Consider the following 27301-nt stretch of genomic DNA (forward strand, 5'->3'; position numbering starts at 1 on the left):
TGTCGCCCCCTACGTACAGCCAACATCTGCGAAATTTATTAACTGTTCTATCCTTCGCTCCCCCTCTCCCCTCTTTTTCCATCCCGCTCACCACCCGTGCACAGACACTATGTCACACACGGATAATGTTGTTATGTGTGAAGTGGCCAATTAGTTTTTATATACATGAAGTCGTTACATTTCAGAAACTGGACTCTCAAAGTGCAGATCACAGACGTCTGGCTAAGATCTCTCAACCGAATCAGTGGTGAACCATGAACGCAAAGTCAGCGTACCTCATTCATAGACAGCAGTCGCTTTGGGATGGTTGTTGCTGAGCATCAACGTCTCAAATTGTAAATACAGAGCGAGAACAGCCTTCGAGTTATTCATCCTTATGAACATCAATCGAATAGCATCTTGGTGTAAATTTAAGTCTGATACGCTTTTGCCAGTTTGAGCCACGCTGGTAGAGCTGCAAGGCCAAATTCACACAACATCATTGCATTGTGGCAAAAAAAACCTTTCTTTTTAATTTGAGCGACGGGGGAGTGTTTAGGCTGCGTCGGGGCAGACTGCAGAGGGTGCTGAACGAAATGCAGCCGCTTGCAGCGAGGAAGTTGAATCAGACTCAACTTTGAAGAAGCAACCAAACATGGGTCGTTATGTTTGGGTCAGTCACACAAGCGAAAGTGAAAGGGAAAAATTCATCCTGCCCGTAGCGCCACATGAAAAGTCAGGTGGTCACCAACAAAATGATTGGATCTGGATCAAGGATGGACATTCATACAACCATAGCTGAAGTCCTGCAAAACACTTTGAAAGATTTACATATAATACTGACATTTAATATTTCTTGTTGCAGTTGATTCCACTGTACCGTCCACACCTAAATATATGAAATCAGAACACAAGAAATAGGTTAATCCAGTCTTCCGGTCTGTCACTATTAACATGAGATTGATGTCGAAGTCCAATTTTTACGCTCGCTGGATTGAGCTTTCATTCATATCAATAAAGCTCAAAAATATCTCCCCGGCTGAGACAAAGACGCAGTGTTCCCATGCAGGATCATCGGCGTAAAAGCACGACAATAATCCAAATATTAATCCTTCTGCTGCCGACACATGGGCCCATTGACTGATTGTGGCACCCGACACCCCACCGTGTCCCTTATTTTAATCACTGATACACATTTAATACACTGGATTTACCAAAAACTGGGTTAATATGTCACAAAATCTCCTTTTCATTCATTTAAAGGCTGCTCCATTTCCCCAGTGTATGTGTTATTGTTGAGTTACAGCGTGATTACTCCTGTGGGGCTCTGTCAGACACAGCAGTGGTTGACGATCCTCCGCCATGTTTCTGTCATCTTTGTCAGAAAGGAAAACATTTCGATCAGTATTTGGCATGCGGGGTACGGAGGACTACAGCTGCCAAAATATAACAAAAATAAACGAATAAATGAATGGCTCAGTAATTCAATTAATATTCCATTAAATGCACCAAAAAAGTAAATAAATGAAGGCATTCATCAATTCATAAAATCTGACATAAACTGATGCTTCCGATTTAATTTGCCTCTTTATTTATTTAGCTTTGTAATAATTGAATCGTACCAAATGTAATGTTCCATTTTATTTACTCATTTAAAAATGCATTACTCATGTATTTCTGTATTGTGTTCTCTTTGCATGTTCCTTTAATTCATTTCCACAAACTTATTTATTCTGTATCTCCTTTCAACATTTCTACCTCATTACGTGAATGCAAATCACAGCAGATGTGGCCAAACAGTCTTGGGCTCACCAAGGTTGCGTACAGCGGCTACAACCAGGATCAGTAAGTTCCCTGATGGAAGAATAGATGTACTTGTTTTTAAAGGCTAACTGCTGCTCACTTTAGCATTAGCTGCCATTTAGTTGTGGTCTGATTAGCTAACTACATTTATTTTTAATTTAATTTAAAACTTTTTTATCTTGGCAGTCTCAGGTCTCCATATGTGGGGCGCTGAAACCTGTAAAATCCATAATGACCCATTCTTGTCCTGCCATTGTCCTGTTGGCTGGTCACATTATGTCTACACAACTCATGTGTGTTAAAACATGCAAACAGACTAACATTACTGTAAACAGTTGCCTGCTGGGAGCTTTTCCTCCCATTTCCCTGAAGGAAGTGCAGAGCCCTGCCCAGACTGCTCTCCTCTGGTCAGCCTGTGTGCTTCCTCCAGGCCCGGCTGCTTCGCTCCTCCCTGGACTGAGCTGCAGAGTAAAAGGCCCTTCAGAGCTCCAGGCCTCCTCACGGCTCCCCTGGAGGTGCCACCCTCGCCACAACCAACCCTCCATCCCTCTCTCTCTCTCTCTCTCACACACACACACACACTCGCTCGCAACATTCAAGCCAAACCAGAGCCACCTACAGTAGCACTCTTGTTATGCCGTGATGCTTTTTATATCATGTGTGCCAGTGGGCCATTTCACTCAGGGCTTCTTGACTACAACCGCTACATGGCAAGAAAAGAGGTCTGTTCGTCAGCCTTGTTTGGGAATCGCCAGCTGAGAACCACTCTGACCACTTTTACACATACCGATTCCGAGTTAAATTTAACCTGAAATTGCTCTTTCACACTTGCCAGTTCTGCCGCATTCTCGCATGTGACATACCTTCTGCAGACCTACTGCTTACAGAGCGATACTCACCCGTGTCCTTGTGCAGTCGCTCTGTATACGGAATGTGGATACATATGTAATCAATCTGTCGAGGTTCTTCTCAGAAAGGAAAGGTTTTCCACAGCAATTATGCTGGAATCTCTAACAAAGTCCAGTTGAGCAGAACGGGGTTAACTTGCAGCTGACACTTACCAGCTGTCAAGCGGTGCTTTATTTTCCACATTCAAGTGCATCAAAACTTAGCATAAGTACCTGTACGACTCAATTATGTAGCATATTGTAATGTAATATTAGCGTAATACTCGGTGTCGCGGTGTGTGTGTGTGTGTGGAGAAAACTGCGTATCTCAGCCTCGACTTTAACGTGACCACCACACATTTCAGAGTTTATCCAAAGGGGTTTTGAAAGGCTTTTATAAGACCATGGGTGGAGGAACTTTCTCAGCCCTCAGAGGAGGACGTAATCCATCCAACTTGTGTTAAAATGTCAACATCACCAACAAGGTTTTTTCGCATGCCAGCAGGAACTAACGTCTGATTTTTTTACACGAGCTCGGACACTAAGGCGAAGGGAAACATCGGCTTCGTGTAAAGCAATAAATGAGAGTAAACAGACCGAGTGGATGTTTCGGCACAGTGTGCGATGATGAGGGACGCACACCCAGCACTCTGAGAGAGGTACAGCAGCACTATGTAATGCCTTGGCCCTCCCTGTGACGGCCCCGTGCCAGCTCTGCTCTGCTCCGCTGCTGCCAAACAAGACCACAACATGGGCCTCTCTTTGCCTCAGCAGCAGGCCCTCTACTATTACAGCCACGCATGGCTGACCCCAGGCCTACCAGCTGTTCGCAGGCACCGTAAATCTCACTTTGGTGCTGTTTTTTTTTTACAACTGACCTCAGACCAGCTGTACTGTCACTGTCAATAAAAGATGGCACTTTACGGGACACTGAGGGGAAACATGCATGCCACTATAATGATAACATCAGTCAAATGATTGCCCTGAGTGATTGCCTCTTTAAGCGTAGCGAGTGCCAGTCTTTCGCTGCAGGAGGCTCTTGTGAGAGTTATTCTTCTTTTCTTCATCGTCATATCAAACTTCGACAAAGACATCTGTTTCTTGTTGGTTGGGTCACACATCTGCTTAGAATTGTAGATTTCTTAAGTACACAAGTTTTAAATATATGTCTGTTAAACACTGAATATGTGGACATGGTGTGCTTGTGCATGATTAAAGTGTAGCTCTTGGATTTAACACTATGTTTTTGCAAAGAAGTCCATAAACACTTGAGATGACAGAAAGTGTCAGTCAGGCTTTTCTCTCCTCAGCTGAAACAAACTGTGGTGGAGAAAATGACACGTCTCGTTTAGGTCAGAATAATCACAAACTGTCGCTTTGAAACACACAGACACGCATACACACACACACACACACACGATGACGCCAGCTCCTCTCGTCTGGTGTCTGTCAGAGTGTGAAATCACACACACACTTCTAAGCCATTCTCAGCAGCGTGTGTGTCATTACCCTCGTATTTCATGTGGGACTTTTGACAGAAGGAACTGAGGCCGTGGTGAGGTCGTTGCAAAATGCAGAGAAAGTCAAATACAAAAGTCTGTTTCCTCAATTAGAGACAGAGATAGGAGAAGTTACTGAGATTGTCTACCTGCAGCACGTATGAGTTACAAAATCATAATAAACTTTCTGCACAACATTCTCAATTGAGATAAATTTAAAAGAAATGATACTTACTTAATGCTGCAGAGTTGGTTCGACTGTGAAACCAGCAGGAGCAAACTAACTGCCTGCAGAGGGCCAGCTGGGGATGTGTTCCCAGCTAATTTGTTATGTTCCATGACGCTTTTTTTCAGTCTAATAAATGGTAATAAAACTCAAATTCACATTCATGTTAACATAAGCAAACATTAACATACGTCAGTCCCAAAACGGTGACTCCTTTGTTGAAACTTAGGTGTGTGCTTTGTGCTAACGTTAGCCGCTGTGTAAGTCTGTTGCTGTTGCAGCAGCTCTGTATTTTGTCTTAGGGGCTGTGTGCTTTGTGCTAACGTTAGCAGCTGTATAAGTCTGTTGCTGTTGCAGCAGCTCTGTATTTTGTCTTAGGGGCTGTGTGCTTTGTGCTAACGTTAGCTGCTGTATAAGTCTGTTGCTGTTGCAGCAGCTCTGTTTTTCACTTAGGGTCTGTGTGCTCTGTGCTAACGTTAGCCACTGTATAAGTCTGTTGCTGTTGCAGCAGCTCTGTATTTTGTCTTAGGGGCTGTGTGCTTTGTGCTAATGTTAGCCGCTGTATAAGTCTGTTGCTGTTGCAGCAGCTCTGTTTTTCACTTAGGGGCTGTGTGCTCTGTGCTAACGTTAGCCGCTGTATAAGTCTGTTGCTGTTGCAGCAGTTCTGTTTTTCACTTAGGGGCTGTGTGCTCTGTGCTAACGTTAGCCGCTGTATAAGTCTGTTGCTGTTGCAGCAGCTCTGTTTTTTGTCTTAGGGGCTGTGTGCTTTGTGCTAATGTTAGCTGCTGAAGAAGAGGCTGAGTAGCTGTGTACTGGGAGCGCAGCGCATTGCTGTCATCGTTAACCGATTCCGAACATGTGAGAAGGTTCCAAATATTATCACAATCAACATACACAAGAAACATGGCTATATGGCTAAATACAAGCTGCACTTTCTCTGCCATTATCATGTCTAGCATCTAGCTCGCTATGCTAGTAGCATAGAGAACCTGCAGGCAAGCCGGTGCATAAGTAAACAGACATGTAGTTTGTTCCATCACGTCACACGGGCCAAATAAGATGAATGGATGGGGTCATTAGAAGCCTGCAACGACAACATTTATTGGATTTGTTGCTTTTAAATAATAATACATATAAAAGTATTCCTATTCCACCACTGATTTTTTTATTGTGTGCATTTTTTTTCACAGGCATCATTTCCAGGAGCATACAATTTCAACAAAGACCAAGTCAAAGTTCAGGATTGACAGTCGAGACAAACCACAGTTGTGTTCATAATGAGCTTTTTATTTAAAAGCACATGTATTAGAGCTAAGTACATTTAGCAGAAAAAAAAACAGCATTGCAACTATGTCGTTTGTACAAAAAAACGAGACAATACAAAAATACTAATAATGAATTTTAATACAATTGTGGGTGTATTTGTTTTTGAATGCATATTACAAAACGTAACTATAACAAATCTACAATAGTTTAGTTATCTAGATACAAAAATCTGTCAAATCGATGCTTTTTAAGCAGCATTTTGTAAAGAACACAGGTCTGTAATCATAGTGGATATATCTAAACATGTTAAGAAACAATATCTTACAGAGTTAATTTTAGTGATCTATACATTATTTATATATTTATAAAAAGAGTGTGAGAACGGCTTTGTGAAATGATAGGACGGACTATACGATGAGAAAAGATGTGCAACATGGCGGAGTGTGTTGTTGGAGGAGGATATCTGAGTAGGCTGTAAATAAAAAGGGCTTCTGTGTCTGTACAACTGTTAGTGATTATACAGGACCGGCTATAAACATACAAGGTTAAAGATGCTTCTTAGCAGAGAATAAAAATAAAAAGATCCACAGTTTTTATAACGTTCACCTGCTCGCTCGCTCTATGACACACAGTGGCGCACACACACACACACGCTCGCACACACATTCACACTTGGCACAGCTGACGCTGCGTGCGTTTTATGACACACACATAGTTTATCAAGGGGGGTTTCACAGCGCTCATACATATGTACACACACATTCAAACACACACACAAGGTGTACATGTACAAGCACGAGCGTACCCACACAAGCACAAACATACACACACACACACATAAACACACACTGAGAGACAAACATCCATTGCCAATGAGTGATTGGGTGGGTGAGAGCCCCTCCCTGCCAGCGGAAAGAGCCCAAATCATCCCAAAATAATGTGCCAGCTTAGCTGAATATCATCACCCTCTTTCCACGGTGACAGACTGCACCCCTTCACTCTGCCAACACATCCTCTTCCACTTCAGGAAGCCAAGCGGATGGCCCCAACACCAGGAAGTGGCATGGCACAGCCACGCCCCTTGTACAGGTGCTGGGAGGCTGGGAGATCTGCCTCCCTCCTTCCACAGAAAATATCCCCCCTTTACTACATCTAACCCTCAAAGAAATGCAACATCCCGGGTTTTGGGCCGCTCTGAGAGTCCAAGACAAAAAGCTTGACGTGCTGATTTGGAGACAGAGGTGTATGAGGTCGGAGGGCAGACACAGCTTATTGGGATACTGATGTCTCAACTATCAGTCAGGAAGGTTTGAAAGACAGCCAGAGGACTGCTCTGACACATGTTATGAAGACCTAAGAAGGTCAGTGGCCTACAGGGTTACTGTAATGAAAGCCGTGCTATGCTAACTTTATCCTGCCTGAGAGTGGAGTCTTGTGCGACCACCACGCCAGGCTCAGTCGGGTCACATTTCTGTCTCGTGGGTCTCAGCATCATCAAGTTTTCTTTCAGTTAGACGTCTCAGGCAGCGAGTGGTGATAATTGACAATGAACTTTAAAAAAAAAACAAAAAAAAAAACAGTGCTATAAGTTATATTTTTTCTATACTGTTAATATTTCTATGCTGCTAGTTATTGCAGTAATATCCTTCCTGTAGCTAAGGAAGTTGTTGTCCAACGGCGTTCCGAAGCCACAGAGAGTTCAGAGAGGAAGCATCGCTGGACATCCCTCTCTCCCTAGGCAGGGGGGTTTGTCTTTTTATGTCTCTTTTTCTTCATTAGTTTTTTTCTTCACAAGGGTTTTTTCCCTTTATGTGGTTACACTTCCATCAAACCTCCGCACCCTCAGCTCTGCCTGTCAGGTCATCAATTTCTGAATTCTTTTTTTTTTTTTTTGTCTTTTAGCTTCCAATTCTTCCCTGTTTGTGCTCAAAAATGATGGGCTCAAATGTTGATTAGTAGTTAACAAAATGGTAAATAGTAAGTCTGGATAGTGAGAGTGGACTCTGCTGTGCAAATCTCAAATCTGACACCCTAGTCCACAAAGTGCCTCGCTGGGCACAAGGGAGGAGGATGCCGTTTGAGAAGCAGCTACAGTCTCTCGTCGCTACATTCTACTGTCCGATGGGAGGTGAGCAGCGCTGTGATTGGCTCCTCGGTCGCAGGAAGACGTCGCGGCCTCTCTCACACCATGTTGTGGTGGTTGTTCCTCTCGATTATGTCAGAGGAGGGGAGCAGCTCCTTCTTGATGGGCGAGGGCGGGGGCGTGGCTGGCTTCACCCTGGGCTTGAACAGGTCGGACACGTAGAACACCTGGTGGACACAGAGAGGGAGAGCAAGGTGAGGAAACATGAGGACGTCAGCAAAAACAGGGGAGGGCAAAAATGAACCACATGATGATTTAAAGCTGCAAAGGTCCATTTCTTTGTCATTCATGATAGTAAATAAAGACTCTCGGTATTGGATTGCTGGTGGGACAAAAGAAAATAATAAAGCCATCACTATGTGCGTTGCAGCCCTAATCTGAGCACTCGAACCAAATTTCGAGATGACTAATTGGACCTTCGTGTGTTCAATTTCGTCATTCAGTTGATATGCAAATGCACCCCAGCGGACAACACCTTGTGTTTTGCATAGAGCATGTAAAACCTATCTCAGTTGATTTGTCTATTTCCAGACAACTTCCACCAGGGTTTTAAGCCTGTTGGCAAAGCAAAATTGCTAAATAACGACCATATGTGTCTTCTGTTAGCTGATTTGAGTGAGGAATCTTTAACAGCAGGTGCTCCTCTGGCTGGATTTGGAAACACTCTGGATAAAACATGGCAGGTGTGTAAATATGCAGCAAAATGTTCATGTGTCTGCAGCGGATCCGTGAGCAGGAGAGACGTGTAATTATATACTCCATGACTTTATAATGCCATGATGAGAAACTCCCTATCACCTCCGTCTGCAACACTTGGTGCAGTCCCACATTAGCACCACTGAGTCATCTGGCTAAAGGAAGGGAACTGAGTATAGCTCGCCCTTAACTGACTAATTTAGTGAACCCTGGCTAATCATCTATTTAATGCTGCCAGGGGTGGATTCCCATTTTACATCAACTGTGAGGTCAGCCTGGCAAACAAAGGAAATCTAAGATTGTGATGACATCATATGTCAAACAGGAAAATGGGCATGGGTGGACAGGAAGTGGGACCATGGAAACTACTGCCCACTGTGTAACCGTGGACCACCGTCTCCACTTAGAGGGGTTCTGGGGGTCATTCATGAGCAACAGTGGCTTCGGCGTCGGACTAACACACACAAACAACACGCCGAACACACACATATAACTGGCAGGCGCAGCAGCTTTTCCTTCCGTGCTGCCAGTCGAGGGCAAGCGGAGGGCCTGTGCCAGGGAGAGGAGGAGGGAGGGCCGGGGGGAGAAGCTGCCATTCAACACTAAACGCTGAGAAAAGGAGCCCACTGTGCAGCAGCTCCTCTGGGGGGGGGAGGAAACAATATGGACAGAAAACACACTGGGAAAACACATCGTGCTCTAATGCTTGGGGGAAAAACCTACTAGGGGCACTTCCCTGATCATCTTTCGTTGTTTTTCCAGGAAGAAACGGTCCACATACAGTCACTGATCTATTTATACAACAAGGACTGTCTCACTCTGAGCGGTGGGTTCAGCACAAAGACTTCCTCTTCCTCCTCAAATTCCATTATAGCTTGACATTTACGGACCACAAAAAGACCTTCACTGCTGACCTTTGACTGACGGATGACATCACACGCAGATAGATACCTACACACAGCTGCTCTCATAGTTTTTTAAAAGACCTCTTTGTCCCTACAGCCAGCAGTTTGCGCAGAGCCTCTGTATGGTGTATTACATATGATATATAATTAGGGGGAGTGTGTGTGCGGAGCCATATCTCTGGGAATCACCCGAGACGCCATGGGAAACACACAAGCCTCGTTTCCCATCAGGATGCATTGTGTCCAATTACAGTGAGCCTCGCTGCCGCGTCACCCAACCTCTGACATATCTCCCCTAAACGTGCCGCGGCAGAGGGCTTATCGCGACCGCACCGCTTCCTGTGCGTGATATAGAAAAAACACACACACACGCAAAGCCGGCAGGCCTTTTGTGTTGAGTGATGCAGACTCAGCAGTTTGTCTCCTAAATCACACTTGAGTAAAAGTAAAGATATCGTGTTAAAATATTACTTTGAGAAGTGAAAGTCACCCATAAAGCCTTAAAGTATCTGATAATAAATGAACAAGTTCAAGTGAGAGTAAATCTGCTTGGCTGATTACTGGATTAATTATTAGATTTTTGTATTTTTTATTCCGATTGCAGAAGTAAATTAAAGGTGCAACATGTAAGAATTTTGATAGTAAAAAATTCTGAACAAAAATCGTCAACAGAATGTGAAGGAAAAACGGTTTTGACGACCTGATGTCTATGAAAGACTGTTGTAAAGCATGTTTAGCATGCTAACCAGCTAGCCCACGCAGAAGCTTGTGTGCTGGCAGTGTAAAAAACAACACTTCCTCAAAGTAACTCGTAACTAAAAGTATCAAATAAATACAGTGGATTAAAAAGTACAATATTTGCCTCGAAAACTGAAGTGAAGTGGAAATACAAAATCCCAGAAAATGGAAGTACTCAAGCAAAAGAACGTGTATATCAATATTGTACTTAAGTTACATTCCATCACTGTATAGACCGGCTACTTTCACATGTTAGCAGCATTTCCTGGTGGCTGGTGCTAATTTCCCACCTACTGTGTGAACCACTTTTAAGTCTGACACATAAAGAAGCTCAGCCACACAGGAAGGTAGCGCACACACTTGCAGGAACTGTGAATGTCTTTAACAAAAAAAACCCTGACTCATTACTCACTAGACCCCCTTTGCATGTACGAATGGTTAATTTCTTCGCACGCACATGAAACCAATTATGAATAGACGTGCAGCCACACAACACAGCAGCGTGCTGCTGAGAAAACAGTGGGCCTTTCGCTGCTATCTTACCAACAGATGTCTAACCATGTGTGCAAAAAACCAAGATACTTGACTTGTCTGTGTTTGACTGATTAAAGTTGACTTCCTGCTTCACACAAGTTCACTGACCACACAGACACTGCTTCAGTGTTTGTGTATGTGCCTCCTGCCCTCGTGCAGGGATAGCATCCTCCTGCCCCCTCCTCCTTCAACGCCTGACCCGACTCCTCTCCACTGTGACAATGAACCTCGGTAAACAAATGGCCGCTGCCCCGGCTTTCTCTCTGACAGCTGCTTCCTGCCGGAGTCGCTCCACTTGACCTTTATTACAACACATGCTGAAAAGTAGGTCAGCGTGTCTGATAGGAAGTGCCAGGTAGGACAGACGAGCCACTTCCTGTTGTGGTTCCTCCATTCTCTGGATCACAGAGGGTCTGACTGAAAACAGACATTCATCTACATTTTCAACCATAAACTTCATGCCTCTGACTCAGACTCATCCATCTTCAGATGTGAGGACAGACAATAAGGTTTAAAGCAGCAATAAACTTACAACAAAGCCGCAGTCTTAACACGTCACGACTTATGAATGTGTTCATTCTTGCCCTGGGTTTTGCATTGTTCCTTTACTGGCACTCAATGGGGGAGCACTGGGATTAAAGAGGTAACTGCAGCCTAGGGAAACCTGGAATAGCACCGACAATAAAGTCATGGAACAACACACTTCTCGACAGACAATTACTGAAATGTATTTGGAGGGGAAGACGCTTTTCCACAAGGCCGTATAACTCATCGGAGCAATTGTTCGGGACGGCACACTTGAGACTGACGTGCAAACTCACTAACTCGTCCAATGTGTGCTTTTGTTCGTCAAATCGATTGCACTGTCTGTGCTTGGAGCGCATCCTTTTCATGCATGTGCACAAGCTCGGCCTGGATTAACGGACCACATTACCCAGGCTGCTGTGGGGGCTCATAAATATCAACCTTTTCCGCTTCATGGAAACATCTCATGAGAAAGATGGGCTTATGGGCTAAACCCGGAAACCTCAGAAACCTTTGTTATGACGTTACAGTGCATGTTCACAGTGACCTCAAAGACAAATAAAAGTCGGGGATATAAACAGCAATCATTGAACATCAAAAGGACGTGTCGTAGATCTAAGCTCAGACTTTTAAAAGAGCGTGTTGAAATATTCACGCCGACATGATTTCAAAGTGTGACCCCCTGCTCTTGTTGTTACGTTTCAAACTCAACATCTGAAAAAATAATGACTGAACCGGCACACTTGTGATCTAAAGATGTTCACACTTTGATTGAGTGCTTTCTGCTGGTGTTTCTGAGGCACACGGGCGTCATACCCCCTCCGCCCTGCCTCCACTCATCTCCTGTCAGGTCCTCTCTGCTCCGCTGCTCATTGAGAGGCTGAACCAGCCGAGCTAAAGTATTCACAGATGTGTGTTTCGACCGAGGCTCGGCAAAATCAGATTGTAAAAGTAACCTCAGCGCCTCGACCGGCAGGGGTTTCACTATAAGTGTGTGTGTGTGTGTGTGTGTGTGTGTGTGTGTTCGTGTGTGTGTGTGCACGTTGTGTATGCATATGGATGTATGGACAGAGTGTCTGTCTCTCTGATGCTCGTGGAATAGCTGAGTTGGATTGAAAACCAACGCTCATCCCGAGCCAAGACGCAGGCAAGGCTCCTCTCTCCTGTCACCTCCCTCCCTTCATTCCTCCTGCCAGATCTGCCCATTCAGAGGTCAGGCTCATAAATTGAGAATACTGTCTGAAAACATCCTCTCCTCCTTTTTATTTTCGCCTCCTTGTCAGAGCCGATGCCGTCCAGGAGCTGCACCCAGCGGGAGGAGCGCTGATTGTGCCAGAGCGTTCCAGTCGGTTGTTGCTCACAGATGCCTGCTCATGGGTCCCTCAGTGATCTTGGCATTCGCGGACCCTGTTGTGCTGGTGTGTGATTGTGTGAGTGTGAATTTTCTAGCCGTGCCAAGGTCTGCCTAGGCGCCACTACTAAGGTCTAGCTGAATTTTATGAATCCAAACCCCTCCACGTCCGTGATTTGGATCATGTAGAAAGGTAAGGGCTGCTTGCGGTATGTGTGTGTGTTCAAGTGTGTATAAGTGTGTCTTTCCATACTTTTCCCGGAGGCAGCAGAGTTTAGCGGCGGCCTGCTGTGCTGATAGAACCAGAGCCGCCAAATAAAAAAAACCCAAAATAATTAACAGCCCCATTCCTGTTTCAAAGGCTAATCCTCTCTCTCTCTCTCTCTCTCACTCGCTCTCTTTTTACACTCCTTCCATTTTCCCCCCCTGACCCCGAATTCAATTTTCCTTGGCTCCATCTAGCTTAGTGTAATGATGAGGGTTACGAAAATCCTCTGGCAACGGCTGCGTCGACATGTCACAAAGAAGAAGTGAAGAGTGTATGGATTCACACTAACACGCCGACACGCACAAAAACACACACACACACACACACACACACACACACACTCTTCAAGTAGGCCCTGGCTTCAGGCAATGTGTTATTCATTAAAGGGAATCAGATTCTCCTCACTTTGCTGCCGGCTCCGTTTCTCTTTTTCAGAAGAAAAAGCAGAGGGGAGAAAACGAGCAAAGAGGGGAGCCGTGAGGAGGCAAACTTTATTTGAAGGCTGGTTCCGTCTGCAGGATCCCCAATGGTCAATTACAGAAAAGTATTAAGTTGCATAAAGATGTATGGATTCGTGTGCACTCACTATGCAGTAGGCCACCAGGGCTCCCTGCACAAAGCCTGCCAGGACATCAGTCGGGTGGTGCTTGTGGTCGGAGACACGTGACAGGCCGGTGTAAAAGGCCATCATCAACAGGGTGAACTGGAGCAGCGGGCGGAGGAGACGAGCGCCGCGCCATGTAAACCTGGACTGGAGATAGAACTGGAGAGAGAGAGAGAGAGAGAAAGAAAGAAAGCGGGAAGGAGAGCAGAACAAAGAGGTAACGTTATTATTTTATTCATCCGACAGAAATTCAAACTCAGAATTTTTAGTATTTACAACATGAATGAGGAAATAATAGAAAGTCAGGAGTATTTATCTTTTCCATAACTGAATAAACAAGCTTGTTCTCAGAGGAAAATCAGTGTTTGAAGCTAGAGAGGTGGCAGGGTCCGCCAAATACAAACAAAGTAAAAACAGTTTGTCCTTTAATGTCAGTTTGTTTATTCAGTTTATTCAGTCATGACAATGAAGGGAGTTTGTTTGTTTAGTTTGATTAGACATGGAAAAAGAAAATCAGCCAATGAAGAGCGTTCTCTTCTGAATAAAACGTCTCATAACTACAAACTGCACCTTTACTTGCATATTATCATGTAAACGCTCTGATGTAGGTACAGTTTAACGAAGAGTTGCCTGTGTTTATGATGTGAAGCATGTAAAGTAGATCATGTTACCGAGGGCATAATGAAACGCACATTGTCAGTTGAAAGCCATTTGAAAACATGTTGCGTTGACTTTTTAAACCTTCACGTGCGGCGCGTGTGCGTCTGTATTATTCCTGTCTGAGAGGTCTAGACTGAATCAAAGTGGGCAGGCTGGCTGGCCAGAGCCGCAGAGAAACACACACCGTCTTCCACAACACACACGCTCGACTGCCTGAGACCCGCACATTACTGATTCATGGTTCAACGTCGCAGCTGTAAAAACAGCGAGACCACAGAGATCCACTGGAATACGCACATATATACTCTATACTCTGCCATGAACGTTTCAGGACTTGTCGGGATGAACTCTCTTCCCTCTATTAGAGTCAACACGAGACAAAGTGAACGCACCCCCCCTCGTGCCGTCTGCAACCCTAAAAAAAAAAAGGGTTTCTGGGTCACGATAAAGACTGAGAAGAGCCGAGTCAGGAAGACCAAGGCCGCTTTCAGTCACTCGTTAATGTGCAAATACATGCACTCTCTCGTCTTTTATCCACCTACATGCCCAGTGGTGAGATCAGCCCAGGTTCCTCAAACATCCTGTGTTTCTGCACCACTCATACCCTTCACTTCCTGTCTCTCACACCCAGAGACGAAGGGCCTGGGAGGGCCGGCCTCAGCCAAGGTCTGCCCAGCCCCAAAAACCTCCAGACTTGTGTCTTATAATCAGCTCGGCTAACAATAACCACAGACAGCAGCCCCAGTCCACTACGAGCCCCTGTAGGTGGGGACGTAAAGCTCTTTGGCACTTCCTCTATGACACTCAATCATTGTTCTTCTCCTCAAGGAAGCAGAGGAAGTGTTCCCTCCCATCCCTTACAATTTTGTTCTCTCCTCCCTGGCAGGGATGTTTAGACTTCAGGTTTCCTCTGCAGTGGTTCTCAGGTAGCGGGCATGGATACGTACTTCCGTCCCAAGCTGAACGCAACATCCGCAAAAAAAAAAAAAAAACTCTCGGCACAACTTCCTAAACCGCTCAATTTTAAGCGTGCTTGGAGAAGGAATAAGCACCAAAAGAAAAGGTTACAGTGACCTGTGCTTGGCCGTATCTCACCGAAGGGCAGCGAGTAAACCCAAATAACCCGACCAGACCATGCACACACAGAGTCACGATAAACAACTGAGAGGCTCATTGACCTTCTAAAATCTTAAAAATGCATCGTCTCCTTTTTAGATCTAACTCAGACCTAAACAAACCGCCTCTCTGACCCTGGCTGTCCTCGCGGCGATTTGCTTTGTCTCAAATATTCAGATCGAAGGAAAACAACAATAAAACGCAACAACAAAAGGATTCCCGGCACATTCCCATGAGAGAGGGAGACAAGAGCGACACGAAGTCTGGTGGTTTCCAAAGGAATCCAGCTCATTCCAGTACGATCTTCTTCTCTGTTTCTCGCTCTGACTCAGAGTCAGTTTTCCATAAAAGAAAAACACAACAAAGTGAGAAAGAATGAGAAAAAAGGGGCACATTCTTTTTCTCACCAGCCTCCTTCTCCTCCTCCTTTTGGTTTAACACCATGCTTTGAAACAAAGGAATATCTGTGGTTGATACCACTGTCATCACAAACAAACATATTAGTTTCTATTTATCTATCAACAAGCAATTTGTCTCAGTTGTAGTAGGTTCAGTCGGAAACAAAAAGCCCGCAGAAATGATGCAGTCCTCTGCTACTGGTTCTGTGTGTGCAGAGAGACATGTGCATGGGAGACTAAACAAAAGTAGAACGCACGAAAGCAAAACGCGCGCTTGTTCTTCTGAGGCTGCGGTGTCACTGCAGTCACAGCGTGCCATGTGGTCTGTGCCATCTCACAGTCTCAGCTCCAACCACATCGGTCACAGGCGCAACGCTCAGGCACACGGGCAGGAAACGGAGCGCCTCAAAATCACAGTGTCAATTAGCTGATGACTGTGGGCTGTGGAAGGGAGAGCGAGGTGACAGCCGCACTGTGGAAATGACACTTTCACCCTGGCGAGCAACAAAAGAGCAAAGACAAAGAAGAAGAAGAAGAAGAAGAAGAAGAAGAAGAAGAAGAAGAAGAAGAAGAGGAGGAGGAGGATCTATATTTGTCTGTGCTTGTGGAAGCGGGTTTCTTGAGGACAAAAACAATCCTCTTGAGAACTTTTTTTTTTTTGTTTAGCCAGAACTGCACCACAGAGAGCACAGAGAGCGGTTCAGATGTAATGCATCCAGCGCAGAAGTTCGCTGATTAGTCCAATTGTTCCAAAACACAATTTCACATTTCCCAAAAAGACACACAGCATTTGCCAGCCAGAGTCCCACGAGAGAGTCATAACCACGTGCCTTTTAATTCCCAATAAAAAATACTGATTATCTGAGGGCTTAGTTTATTTTTATTGGCTATGCAGCAGCCTCGCAGGGACATTATCTGTCCTCGTGTTCTATTGATTCGTCTCTACATTTTGGCTGTTAATAACATCTGCCCTGATGTAGGACGCACAAGAAACTTGTTCTCTTACGAAAGGAGACGTCAGTAGAGTGGGAGGGTCTGCGCGTAAAAACATGAGGTCACACTGGCTTTCAGCTGGCAAAAACAAATAAACACTGCATATTCCTTATCCCACCAGGAATGCGTCCACTGTGGGATTTGTTTCAGGCTGGTTTTGCATTCCAAAACATTCGACTACAAACTGTTCCTCCTCTATTTCCCTGTTTGCACCAGCCTCCTCTGGCGACGGTCCTGAGCTCACCGCAGCTGGAACACTGGTCTCGGACTAGTGTGTCACTCTGTGGTCTGGACGCATCGGCGTTCCCTCTCGGCTTTTCCCCCCTGCTTTTTATTCGCTCTCATCTCTGTTCCTCGGTCCGACCAGAGTGCAGCTGTAGGTTCACCCAGAGGCTGGGAAATACCCATCGCCTCTCGCTGCATGATAATGCATTACGGAACAACGGAATTTCAACTGTCGGAACACCGTGAGAACCGAGACCACCTTGTAACCAAGCTCAGGCCAGACAGACCCAAAACACAGACTCTGACTCTGCTCTTCAGAGACACGAGGGGAGGAGATGATTGGGGAGCTTTGAGCTGGCAAATGTGCCTATGTGTGTGTGTGTGTGTGTGTGAATGTGCGCAATTAGACCGTTTGAAGCATGAAATGCCTCCGGGGTGCTGAGCCCCACCCGACACCCACAACAGGTGGAGTGAGAAGGAGCAATTGAGGGAAAGGGGAGAGGACAGGAAGCGCACGCACAGCTGCTCTGAAGAAAACAGGTGGAGTGCATCCATTCACGTCTCGGAGGAGTGAAAAAAGAAGAATGAGACTCTTCATAAACTGTGTGAGGAGCAGGGGGGAGGAGAAGGGGACGAGAACAATGTTTTGCTTTTTCTCAAGGCAGGCGGCGAATCCCAAAATCACGGTCCAACCTTCTCTCCGTGAAAACCCATTGTCTGTGTGACTCTAAAGCATGTGTGCGCTTGCATGATTGTGATTGTGCTGCGATGTGCGCATAAGAGTTTAATAGTTACTTACAGCCAGGTAGAGCATGGTAAACATTGAAAAAGAGGCGTGTCCTGAGAAGAAGGATTTTCTGTGGAGGGAAAGATTATCTTCAGTCAGTCATAATAATATTAGTAGAGTATACTGTAGTGTGTGTGTGCAGTGGTGTTTACACAAACCTGGCCTCCTGTACATCACTTTCACTGCCAGTGCAGGTGTAGTTGGTGATGTATCCCAGTGAACAGTCGATGGTGGAGAAATCTGGCTTGCACACGTCTATGAAGTGGGGCCTCATACGACCCACCGACACCTTGGCAATGTCCGTGAACGACTGGCTGACGGCACACCCAAAGAGAAACACACCCATCTGCAAGACCACACACACTCACGATTAGACATAATGGCTATTTATGCAGCTTTCAATAATTGTCCCTTAGCTAAACCCTGTCCCTCTTACTTACTGTTTACTGTTTAAACACATTCAGTCCTGACACATCACATATTACAGTGGTGACGGCAGATTTACCCCTGAGTCATTTCTGAGTTACTAATTTTTTCATATCTTGCCTCAGACCGCTGTTTTTGTGGCTGAATGGATGACAGTTGCAAACTGATTTTTCAGCTATGATAAGCTGACATTAGCTTCATAAATTGACTGAAAACACTGTCGACGGCTGATGTTTTCTCATTTTAAATCAAGAGCTAAGAGCAAAAGGGTCTTAAAAATGCACGTGATGGCTTCATTAATGATGTGAAAAAGTGTAAGATAGACTGCTATGTCAAGCTAACAAAACCAAAATCGGTCAGGCTGCACAGCTAACTTGGTCAAGCAAGTTAAAGTTGAGGCTGATGGTTTATTATTATTATTTTAAAACCGTGCTTTTCACTTTAAATATTATAAGAACAATGGCGTTTAGGATGAGGACAAAGCAGTGTGTTTCGCAAATGTTGACGTTGTTGAAGCCTAAATTCTGATTTAGGTTTCGGTGCATTTAGCATCCACACAGAGAGAGAAGTACTCCGAAGTGGATGTGATGTGTTGGTGGTGGGAATCACAAAGCTTAGATTGGGCAAAAACCGTTCAGGCGAAGGGTTTAGCAAATGGTCATTTATTAACAATCGGATTACACACAAAAACATGCTTGTGTGGAGCTGACCTGTTTGTAGAGGGCTGCGACATAAGGATTCCCCACAAAAGACTTGGTTCCCTCATGTAGCTGGTGAATCCGGAAGCATTCTCCAATCACGATCTGAGGGAGAGGATTGTTTTTTTTGAGATACACAGACAACACTGACCGGAAACACACAAAACACAATCTAGCTGTGTGATGCTCCTACAGTCTCACAGATAACCTTACAGCAAATGTGCTAACGTTTGAGTGTGTATCATGCAGGATATCTAATTTTCATTCCAGACTTGAGTCACAGATTGATAAGAAAAAGGGTGAGTAAAGGACAGACAGGATGAGTGACATTCACACACAGACAAACACATAGGGTGAGCATGGCCTGCCTTTCCCTCAGGCAGTCTGAATGTGGTGTGAGATTATTAATGAGTGGCGACGCTCTGCTCAGTGATATGATGGCGCCTTTTGTGTGAGATATGGAGGGTAATGAGACGGTGAAGGCAAGGGGAAAGGAAAACATGAAAACTTAAACAAGCGATCCAGACTGGGTCGGTGTGCCAGTCAGACTGACCCGACTGAGGAGGATTTATATTATTAGAGTGGTCTGCTATACGGCTTAAGTTGTGAGGGCTATCCCTGAACTCCGCCATTCCAGCCGGGCGCTTTTAAGTCGTGTCGGGCCCGTGGAAAGACCTCATCTACACTGAGGGGGCTTATGGCCAAGCCAACCCTGCAGGCACGGACATGTCAATCATATATAAACCACCTGGGGTATCTGACTGACAGACCGGCCGCTCTCCACCGCTAACCACATCTCCCTTTCCTTCCTCTTTCCATACAAGGCTTCACTCTTTGGCCAACCTCCTCACCCAGTCTCCCAGGAAAATATTTACCTGTCTATCTGTGAGCCAGCCGACGGCACTGGGACCGTGAATACTATTAGGACTTGAAATGTGTGCAGTGTTTCACAGACATCCTCTCCAGATAATGCAGATACAAAATGTCTGTGTATTTGCATGTGTTTGTATTGTCAGGCTTGATAAACACACATATCCTGCCTGTTGGGTGATCAGCTGGCAGGCTCACAGCCAGAAGAAACAAACACGCCGGTGCGTTGGTTTGTGTATGTGTTTGCTATTGTTAATGAATTCTTCTGATCTGAGCTTAAGATAAGAACCGCAGGAGGCCAATACAGGCCAGAGAAGTTTATTTGGCTTGTCAGCATTTGCATTGAAACCTCTCCTCCTCTTGTCTATCTCCCGGTCTTGGTTTATTACCATGCCTGCGCTTGTCTACGTGCAGCCAGGGCCTTTCTCACCAGAGCAGGGGGCTCAACAGGTTCCCTGATGGGTTTATTTGGATCATCAGTGTGTTTGCTCACAGATCGCTATATCGCTATTGCTAATTCTTTTTCTCACAGTGTCAGACACAGACAGGTCTGACCAGCAGGACTGTTGGGATTTCCCTCGCAGCAAAGAGGCCCAACTGGAATCTGCCACTAAATGCACGTACATGTGTGCATATACAGCAGTGTGTGTGCGCCTGCATGAGCGAACCGCGCGCGTGCACGTTCGAGGAATGGTGTCGGCATGGCAGTAGACGCCGCTAATGGAACACAGCTGCGTGAGACACGCCAGCCTTGCCCACACGTGAACATGTGAGGGAACTAACTAAATTCAAGTACAGTCTCCTGGTTCCAATAAGCAGAAGAGCTGAGCTGGTACGGCGTGTGTGTGTGTGTGTGTGTGTGTGTGTTAGTGTGTGTGCCCACCGAGCTAATGGCGAGGAGTCGGGGGCGAAGCGACGTCTCAGTCTGGGAACTTACGAGGGGGCTGTGCCACAAAAAGTCTGGGGGCTTTAAAGACCATCTAGCCTGACCACGTGGCACTAATTGACATACGCATACCCCACCGCATATCATTATAACATGTTTCCACTAACCTCGAACCCCCCCCCCCGCGCCCCCGCTAATCTGCTGGCACTACACTGCAGCCACTCAAGTCATGGGAATGAAGACTTCATGCTCGAGGCTATCAGTGAGGGACCGCGGGCATGGGAGAGGGCACTGACACGTTCACCCGGAGTAATGTGCGGGGCAAAGAGGGCACGGAGTCAGGATGCAGGGATACGAGTGGGAGGTATGAGAGTGGACCAAGCCCTTGTAAAAATCTCTTTGGTCTTTGGCATGCATGCGTCAGCACACACACATAAACACACACTTCCCTAATGTCGCTTGGGGGGCCTCTCTCGCTACCACCGACTGGCTTAGCGAAGTAATAAAAACAGGCCGCTACAAATGGCTTGGATGAGTCAGAGCTGATACGGAAGAAAGTATGACGAAGAAAACATTGTAGGATGAAAAGGGCAGGACATATAGAGCACATTTACAGCAGAAGACTGGATTATTTTAGAAAATACTGCATGATAGGTAATCACTCAAACGTCTTGATTCAGGGGAGTATGTTAGTGAGACTGATCTGTCGGACTAGGAGTCAAATGAAGTGGCTTTATATTGGAGTAAAAGCAGAAAACAAAAGGGAGGTGTAAAGATCGACTTACAGAGAAGATGGCAATAAGAATGCCAACACCACAAAGCACGGCATCGCTAATGGTGTCTCCCTCTTTTTGGGGGTAGCGGATGGACTCGTCCGAACAGTAAAACCCGCGCTGGTACGGCTTTATGGTGCTAGTCTCAATGATCAGGAAAGGCAGGCTAGCTACAAGAGACACAAGAGGGGAGCAAAGAGAGAGAAGGACAGGAAGAGGGAGAGAAGGAAGAAAGCATAAAAGCACCAGGTCAGTGACACGGACATAAACAGCGGAGAACGGGGGGGAGCACAAGGAGCACGCTGGACCCAAGGGATCATGGGATATGGCAGAAATGGGATGGGGCTGACGGATGTCACGCAAGGTCAGCTGAGAGCAAAGGAGTGATGGATTTACAAAATCAAATGCAACTAACCCCGTGAATTGAAACTATGATTTACTCAAGGGTGCAATATGTTAGGATGTATTTTTTTTATTATTATCACCAGAATGTGAAAAATCGCATTCAACAGGTGCCCATTTCTCACATATTGCACCTTTCAAGAGTTACATCAACTTATTCTGGACTCATTTAACACTGTCACTCCTTCACAGAGACCATCATGAACCACCAGCCCTCCCCGTTTCTGCCTCTCCCCCAACATTGAGTGCCCTTTGTGTGTCGGGGGGGGGGGGGGGGGGGGTGACTTACGGACACCGCGGGCAGTGTCAACCCAACAGAAGTGAGCACTGAGGAGGGGACGGTGCTGCTCTTGTAGGGGTACCTCAGGCTGGAGTCACTGCAGTAGAGACCCCTCTGGTACGGGCGAACAGAGGTTCGGTGCAGAACCAGGCTGGGCAGCATTGCTACACACACATGAATGGATGTATGAACCCACACACTCACACATACACAAGGATGATCCACAGTCACGCCTAATACAAGGGAAACACATTGCACCATAAAGCTACTCACCTGTCAGCTGAGGAGAAATGTATCACGTTAAAACACATATTTGCACATTAGCATCATCAACCGATCAGGATGTTGACTCAGCAAACTCTCCCCTGTCAAGCTGCTCCTGTTGACAGTGTGACACCAGGCTATTCAGAGCTGAGATTTATTCTCCAGCATTAGGAGACCCCCTCCCTCCTGACAGAGCAAATATTTGGCTCAAGGGATCCATTATTGGAGACAAAAGAAACCCACCAACAGGGAGACAATTTCAATACACTTTGAGAACTTAAGTGTTGTGAACTGAAGGGGAAGAGAGTGCCATTCCAGGTAGAGTGATTTTTTTGCAGAAAACTTTTGTTAAAGGAATAGTTCACCGTTTGGGACATACCCTTATTTACTGAGTGTTGGATGAAAAGATTGATACCGCTCTCTTTTTCTTAACTTGTTTGCCTATTAGCCTACATTAGCATAGAGGCTTACAACAGAGAAAATCAAGAAGCCTTCCAACAAAAAGGTATTGTTTGTTAAATAAATGAGATTTAAAAGGTGCAACATGAACTGGCCCCCTTTCAAATTCATACCCAAAACAAATAGTGGGCACTGTATTGCCATATTAACCGCTATCTGCTGCCCTTAGCTAGTTAACTGATCTAGCTGTGCAGCTAACAGCCTGGACTATCATCTCAGGCACCAGGGAAGTGTTTACACCACTAGTGCAGGAGCTCTCAGGCAGGACTAGTCTGAGCTAGCTTGTTCGCATGCTAACTTAAGTAGATATCTTTAATTATTTTTTAAATGTTGTCAACTAAAATGCCCACATATTGCCTATTTAACATGTTAGTTACTGAGATTAGGGTTGTTTGTAGGCAGATTGTGTTAACTTTGGACAAAGCCAGGCTAGCTGTTTTCCCTTGTTCTCAGTCCTTACGCTAAGCTAACCAGTTTAGGACAGTAGCCACATATTCAGACCTTTATTTAAGCCTTTTTACTACATATTTACTTTACAAAGACGAGAGGATATCAGCCTTTTCAACTCAATCTATACAGAAAGGCACATAACACTCTTTCCCAACATGAGAAACTGTCACTTTGATAACAGCACTCGTGAGGATCTAGAGGATCTTCATCCAACTACCTCAATTATGTTGCTGAAGTCTTCAACAGCATACACACGCACGCGCTCACGCATACACACACACACTCCCTTCTGTTGAAAGGAAAATAAATACATATCTCAAAATCAAAAGACTACAAATACAGGCGTGTAAACTCCAGCAGGGGCTTTGAAAATTTTCCTTTGGGGATTTAAAAAAATGTGTGAATACTAAGAAAAACAAAACGAAGCCCACCCAACTCTGGAACATTTTTCGCATGAGAGAATGTTTGGCGTGTCTACGTATGACCGTAGTAGCTCATAAATAGAGGGAGCGCAAGACAAGAAGGCGTCCCGAGGACCCACACACAGACACTCCGACATATACATTCAGCATCAGACTGCACAGAAACTATTCCTGCGTGCGGTTTGTGTGGTTAACGCACATCACAGGGATTTTTGACATTCGGGTCAGAAATCTACTCAGGAATTCTCAGAGAAACCGCGGCCGTTGTCTCACCAGCGATGGGAGAGGGAGATCGTGTTACTGGTCCGTCGCGAAAAACACAGCCCTCACCAGTAACCGCTCTGAGTGAACACACACTCTCATGCATTCTTGTGGACAGTCAAGGCTCTCACAGGCTCCTTAACATCCACACTGTGACATCTGTGCCCACTTGAAAGAGGAAAGTGTTGTCTCAGGTGTAAATGAGCCCGTGTCCATTTTAATATGGCTAAATAGGAGGAAATTTCATGTTTCTTCTGTTTGCATTAATATACGAGGCGCTGGTGGCTTTTGGCCGCAGAAAATGATGATTTAGAAAGCCGACTGCAATAAATGAACTCTTTCTAAGGGACATTTTTGGAAACTTTGAGGTCAGAATGAACATTAAAAACTCAACCCTCAACCCAAACTGAACAAGAAGTCCTTAAAATGAAGTGCTCCGGAGAAAATGAGACGTGAACATCTACATTTCCGTGACAATCGTGCTCCAGCGGCTGATGAGGACGATGTGATGTCAATCTAAAGCTCAAGAACGGCCGCGAAATGAACCTTGATTTGAGAATGTTTTGTGATCTGCCGATTTCAAGTTCGAGATGGAACTTGGTAAAACGATCTCAAGAATCTCCTCGTTTGAACGCAACAAAAAAAAATCTTGAAAAAACACCGGAAAGCCACTAAAATGGTGTAAAGGGAGTTGAAGCCGACTACCTCTCTCTCCGGTGGTAGGTAGAGGGCAGCAGACGGGATGGTCGCTGAGGCAGACACCTGCACAAACAGGGTGCAGCGCCAGGGCTCGACGGGCTGCTGGTGGGCCCACACAGGGCTGGGCCAGACTTTGGTGGTGTCTGAGAACCACGCTATCCACACAACAGGCAGGGTGAGCTTTGGGTGAGCTGGTTCACACAGAACTATGGGGGGCAAGGCAGGGCGGGACAGTCGACGCGGCTCAACAGCACATTCTGGTGCGGATTTTCTGTGCATGTGAGTCTTTTAGCTTAAACTTTAATACCCCCGCACGCTGGAGAAAATAAGATGTGTTGGGTAAACACTTTTCAGAAGGCAGATCATGCTTTCTCTCACGCCAGTCTCTCCTCTGTTTTCTCCTACTTCTCCTTCCCTCTCTTTCTCCGTCCTTCCACTCTGACCCACTTGTGGAGAGCGGGGGGGGGGGGATTCAAATGTTAATGAGGAGAAGTGAAAGGAGAGGAGGTCATGAGCTTAACAGACATGGGAAACACGCACAAGCAAACGGACAAACATACACACACCACGCAAACTGGCGCTTAAAGGCTAAACTGGGATCGGAGAGCAGCATGGGAAAGTTGACCGTCTCCCGAGAGAGGCAGAAAAACGGAAAGCGAGAGCGAGCGATGGAGCACATCGGCACTTTATCTATCGAGAATTAACGAAAGCCTCCCTCCCATCGCACGCTTCCCCGGCCTTGAGATGCCAAAGCTCTTTAGTGTTGCCTGTCCCCCCTGAAAAACAGCCCTGGCATGTGGGCATTCTCCTCATACCACAGACAGCCCGCAAAGTTAAAACACTAACCCCGCAGCCCATCTGAGCCCCATCTGCAAAACAGCGGCACGAAGAAATATGACCCCTTTAATGGCGATGGGATAAAGAGTGGGCGACCTTCACAGAGGCCGCTGACCCCGAGAGGGGAGGAGAGAGACGGGGGAGTGTCAGAGGAGGGAGAGATAAAAACAGTAAAGAAAGAGGTGGGCTGGGCTGTTGGCAAAGGCCTGCGGTGCATGAGTGAATTAAAGAACAACTATCTTACAAGCTCTGTCACGAGGTCAGTAACATTCAGGGACGCCTCAGTGCAGGAGGGGGAAAGCACCTGCACTGCTGGTGAACAATCCTACTAAATGCACCATTTTGCATGAATCTCAGCCTTTATTTTTTGTGTTTTTTGCCTTTGCGGGAGAGGTTTGCGTGAGTTCTCCCTATGAGCTGCTTTTCAATGCCACAAACAGGCGCCTGAGAATAATTGTGCCTAAAAAAACCCTCAATGGAGACAGAGAGAGAGAGAGAGAGAGAGAGAGAGAGAGAGAGAGAGAGAGAGGGAGGGAGGCAGAGTAAGTATGGAGAATGCAGCAGGAGAAAAAAACTAAACACGCGTCCTAAGTGGGTGGTTTGGCGAGTTTGGGGAACAGTTCTATTTGTCTTATCAGATCCTGTCATGCATTTCTCTCCTTCGGTCTACGAGGAGAACCACTGCAGGCCACTAAAGACTACTTACCGCAGGTCAGATAGAGAGTGAGAGAGGGAGGTATTTCATTGGCTGGGTTGAATCAGTGTTTATATGCAGAGGTCACTGCAGGGCCTTAGTGTATGTGTGTGTGTGTGTGTGTGTGTGTTTAAGTGCATGTGCTGTACTTATTTTCTTTCCATAAATCCACTCACATGCTCACGCTCCACTGCAGGCCAGAAATCGTGGCACAACGGTATGCTCGTGTGTGTTTATATATGGTTTGTGTGCATATGTTTGTAGGTTAGGATTGAATATGAGGCCTGCGGTGCATGAGTGTGTGTGTGTGTGTGTGTGTGTGTGTATGCGTGCATCTGTTTGTGTGAAACAGAGATTATCCAGCCGGAGCCCGTTTGATTGGCTTTGGAGTTAAATTTGGTATAGCGAGTTAGCGCTTAGATTAGCAGCACTAACACGACTTAGTCTGGATTTTCCAATTTCGTCATATTCAAAGAAAACAAATGCTTATTTCACCACCTTTCAAGACTTAGAAGTAGCTGGATTTTAGGGTTAGGGTTAGCGTTAGGGTTTTGATTTATTTCAACAGCGCTGATTAATATAAAGTCCTAATCTCTTCTGTCCTACAGGTTCAGGATCAGTGAGCTTTCATTGTTTTCCCTCGTGTTAAGACTGACTGTACCTGCCAGAACGGGACACAATCACTATTCTTAAGGCAGCTCAAGCTCTGCGTCGGTCGAAAGGTTAATTCCCCCTGACATGGCACTAACATCCCTGCGGAACAACACCTGCATGTCTGCTCAGACTATAGTGGCGAGCTTTCCCCTTCTCCCGCTCTCATGACTCTCGGCCTCTATTGACATTTTAATGGGCTTTCATGGCTTTCGGGAGCAGAATTAAGAATGATATTGTGATTATAGTGAGCGAGCCGGACTGTCAGAGAGGTGAATGGGAGGCGGAGCGGGGAAAAGGAAGAGGTATTGTGGTCTGCTCTAATGGAGGATTTCCTCCTCCTGTCTCTCAAACACACCATGTGACCCGTCCTGAGAAGGAGCGGGTCCAAGAACTGAGAGGAAGGTTAGAGAGGCTGAGGGGGGACTGGCTCCATAGACCGGCCAGTCAATCAATCAGTCTTTGTTTTCTCTTCTTCTATGAATTTTCTCACAGCTCCGCAACAAATCAGACAATACTGTTGTGCGCTCAATATCTTTGGGGTTTGGGCTGTAAGTTGGACAAAACAAACAATTAGTTTCAACTTGAACTCGATGAAAAAAATGGATACTTGTCTTTTAAACATT

The 27301-nt window shown here is 45.7% G+C and overlaps 1 protein-coding gene across 2 annotated transcripts in view; it reads right to left on the reverse strand.

Annotated features, from left to right (window-relative positions):
* Nucleotides 1–5660: 5660 nt before the first annotated feature.
* Nucleotides 5661–27301, reverse strand: part of plpp3 (phospholipid phosphatase 3) — a 30969-nt gene continuing 9328 nt past the window's right edge. Inside the window, exons 2-7 of one of the 2 annotated variants that reach the window (XM_030434166.1) lie at nucleotides 21269–21426; nucleotides 18740–18832; nucleotides 17762–17949; nucleotides 17616–17673; nucleotides 13407–13583; nucleotides 5661–7970 (exon numbers count right to left, since the gene is read on the reverse strand). In XM_030434166.1, the coding sequence (XP_030290026.1) occupies nucleotides 7842–7970; nucleotides 13407–13583; nucleotides 17616–17673; nucleotides 17762–17949; nucleotides 18740–18832; nucleotides 21269–21426 (803 nt within the window). In that variant the 3' untranslated portion in view covers nucleotides 5661–7841. Of the gene's footprint in view, nucleotides 7971–13406; nucleotides 13584–17615; nucleotides 17674–17761; nucleotides 17950–18739; nucleotides 18833–21268; nucleotides 21427–21947; nucleotides 22103–27301 lie in introns of both variants that reach the window. The other variant, XM_030434167.1, reaches the window with a different exon arrangement.

The sequence above is a fragment of the Sparus aurata genome, chromosome 11 (assembly GCF_900880675.1).
Source record: "Sparus aurata chromosome 11, fSpaAur1.1, whole genome shotgun sequence".
NCBI lineage: Eukaryota > Metazoa > Chordata > Actinopteri > Spariformes > Sparidae > Sparus > Sparus aurata.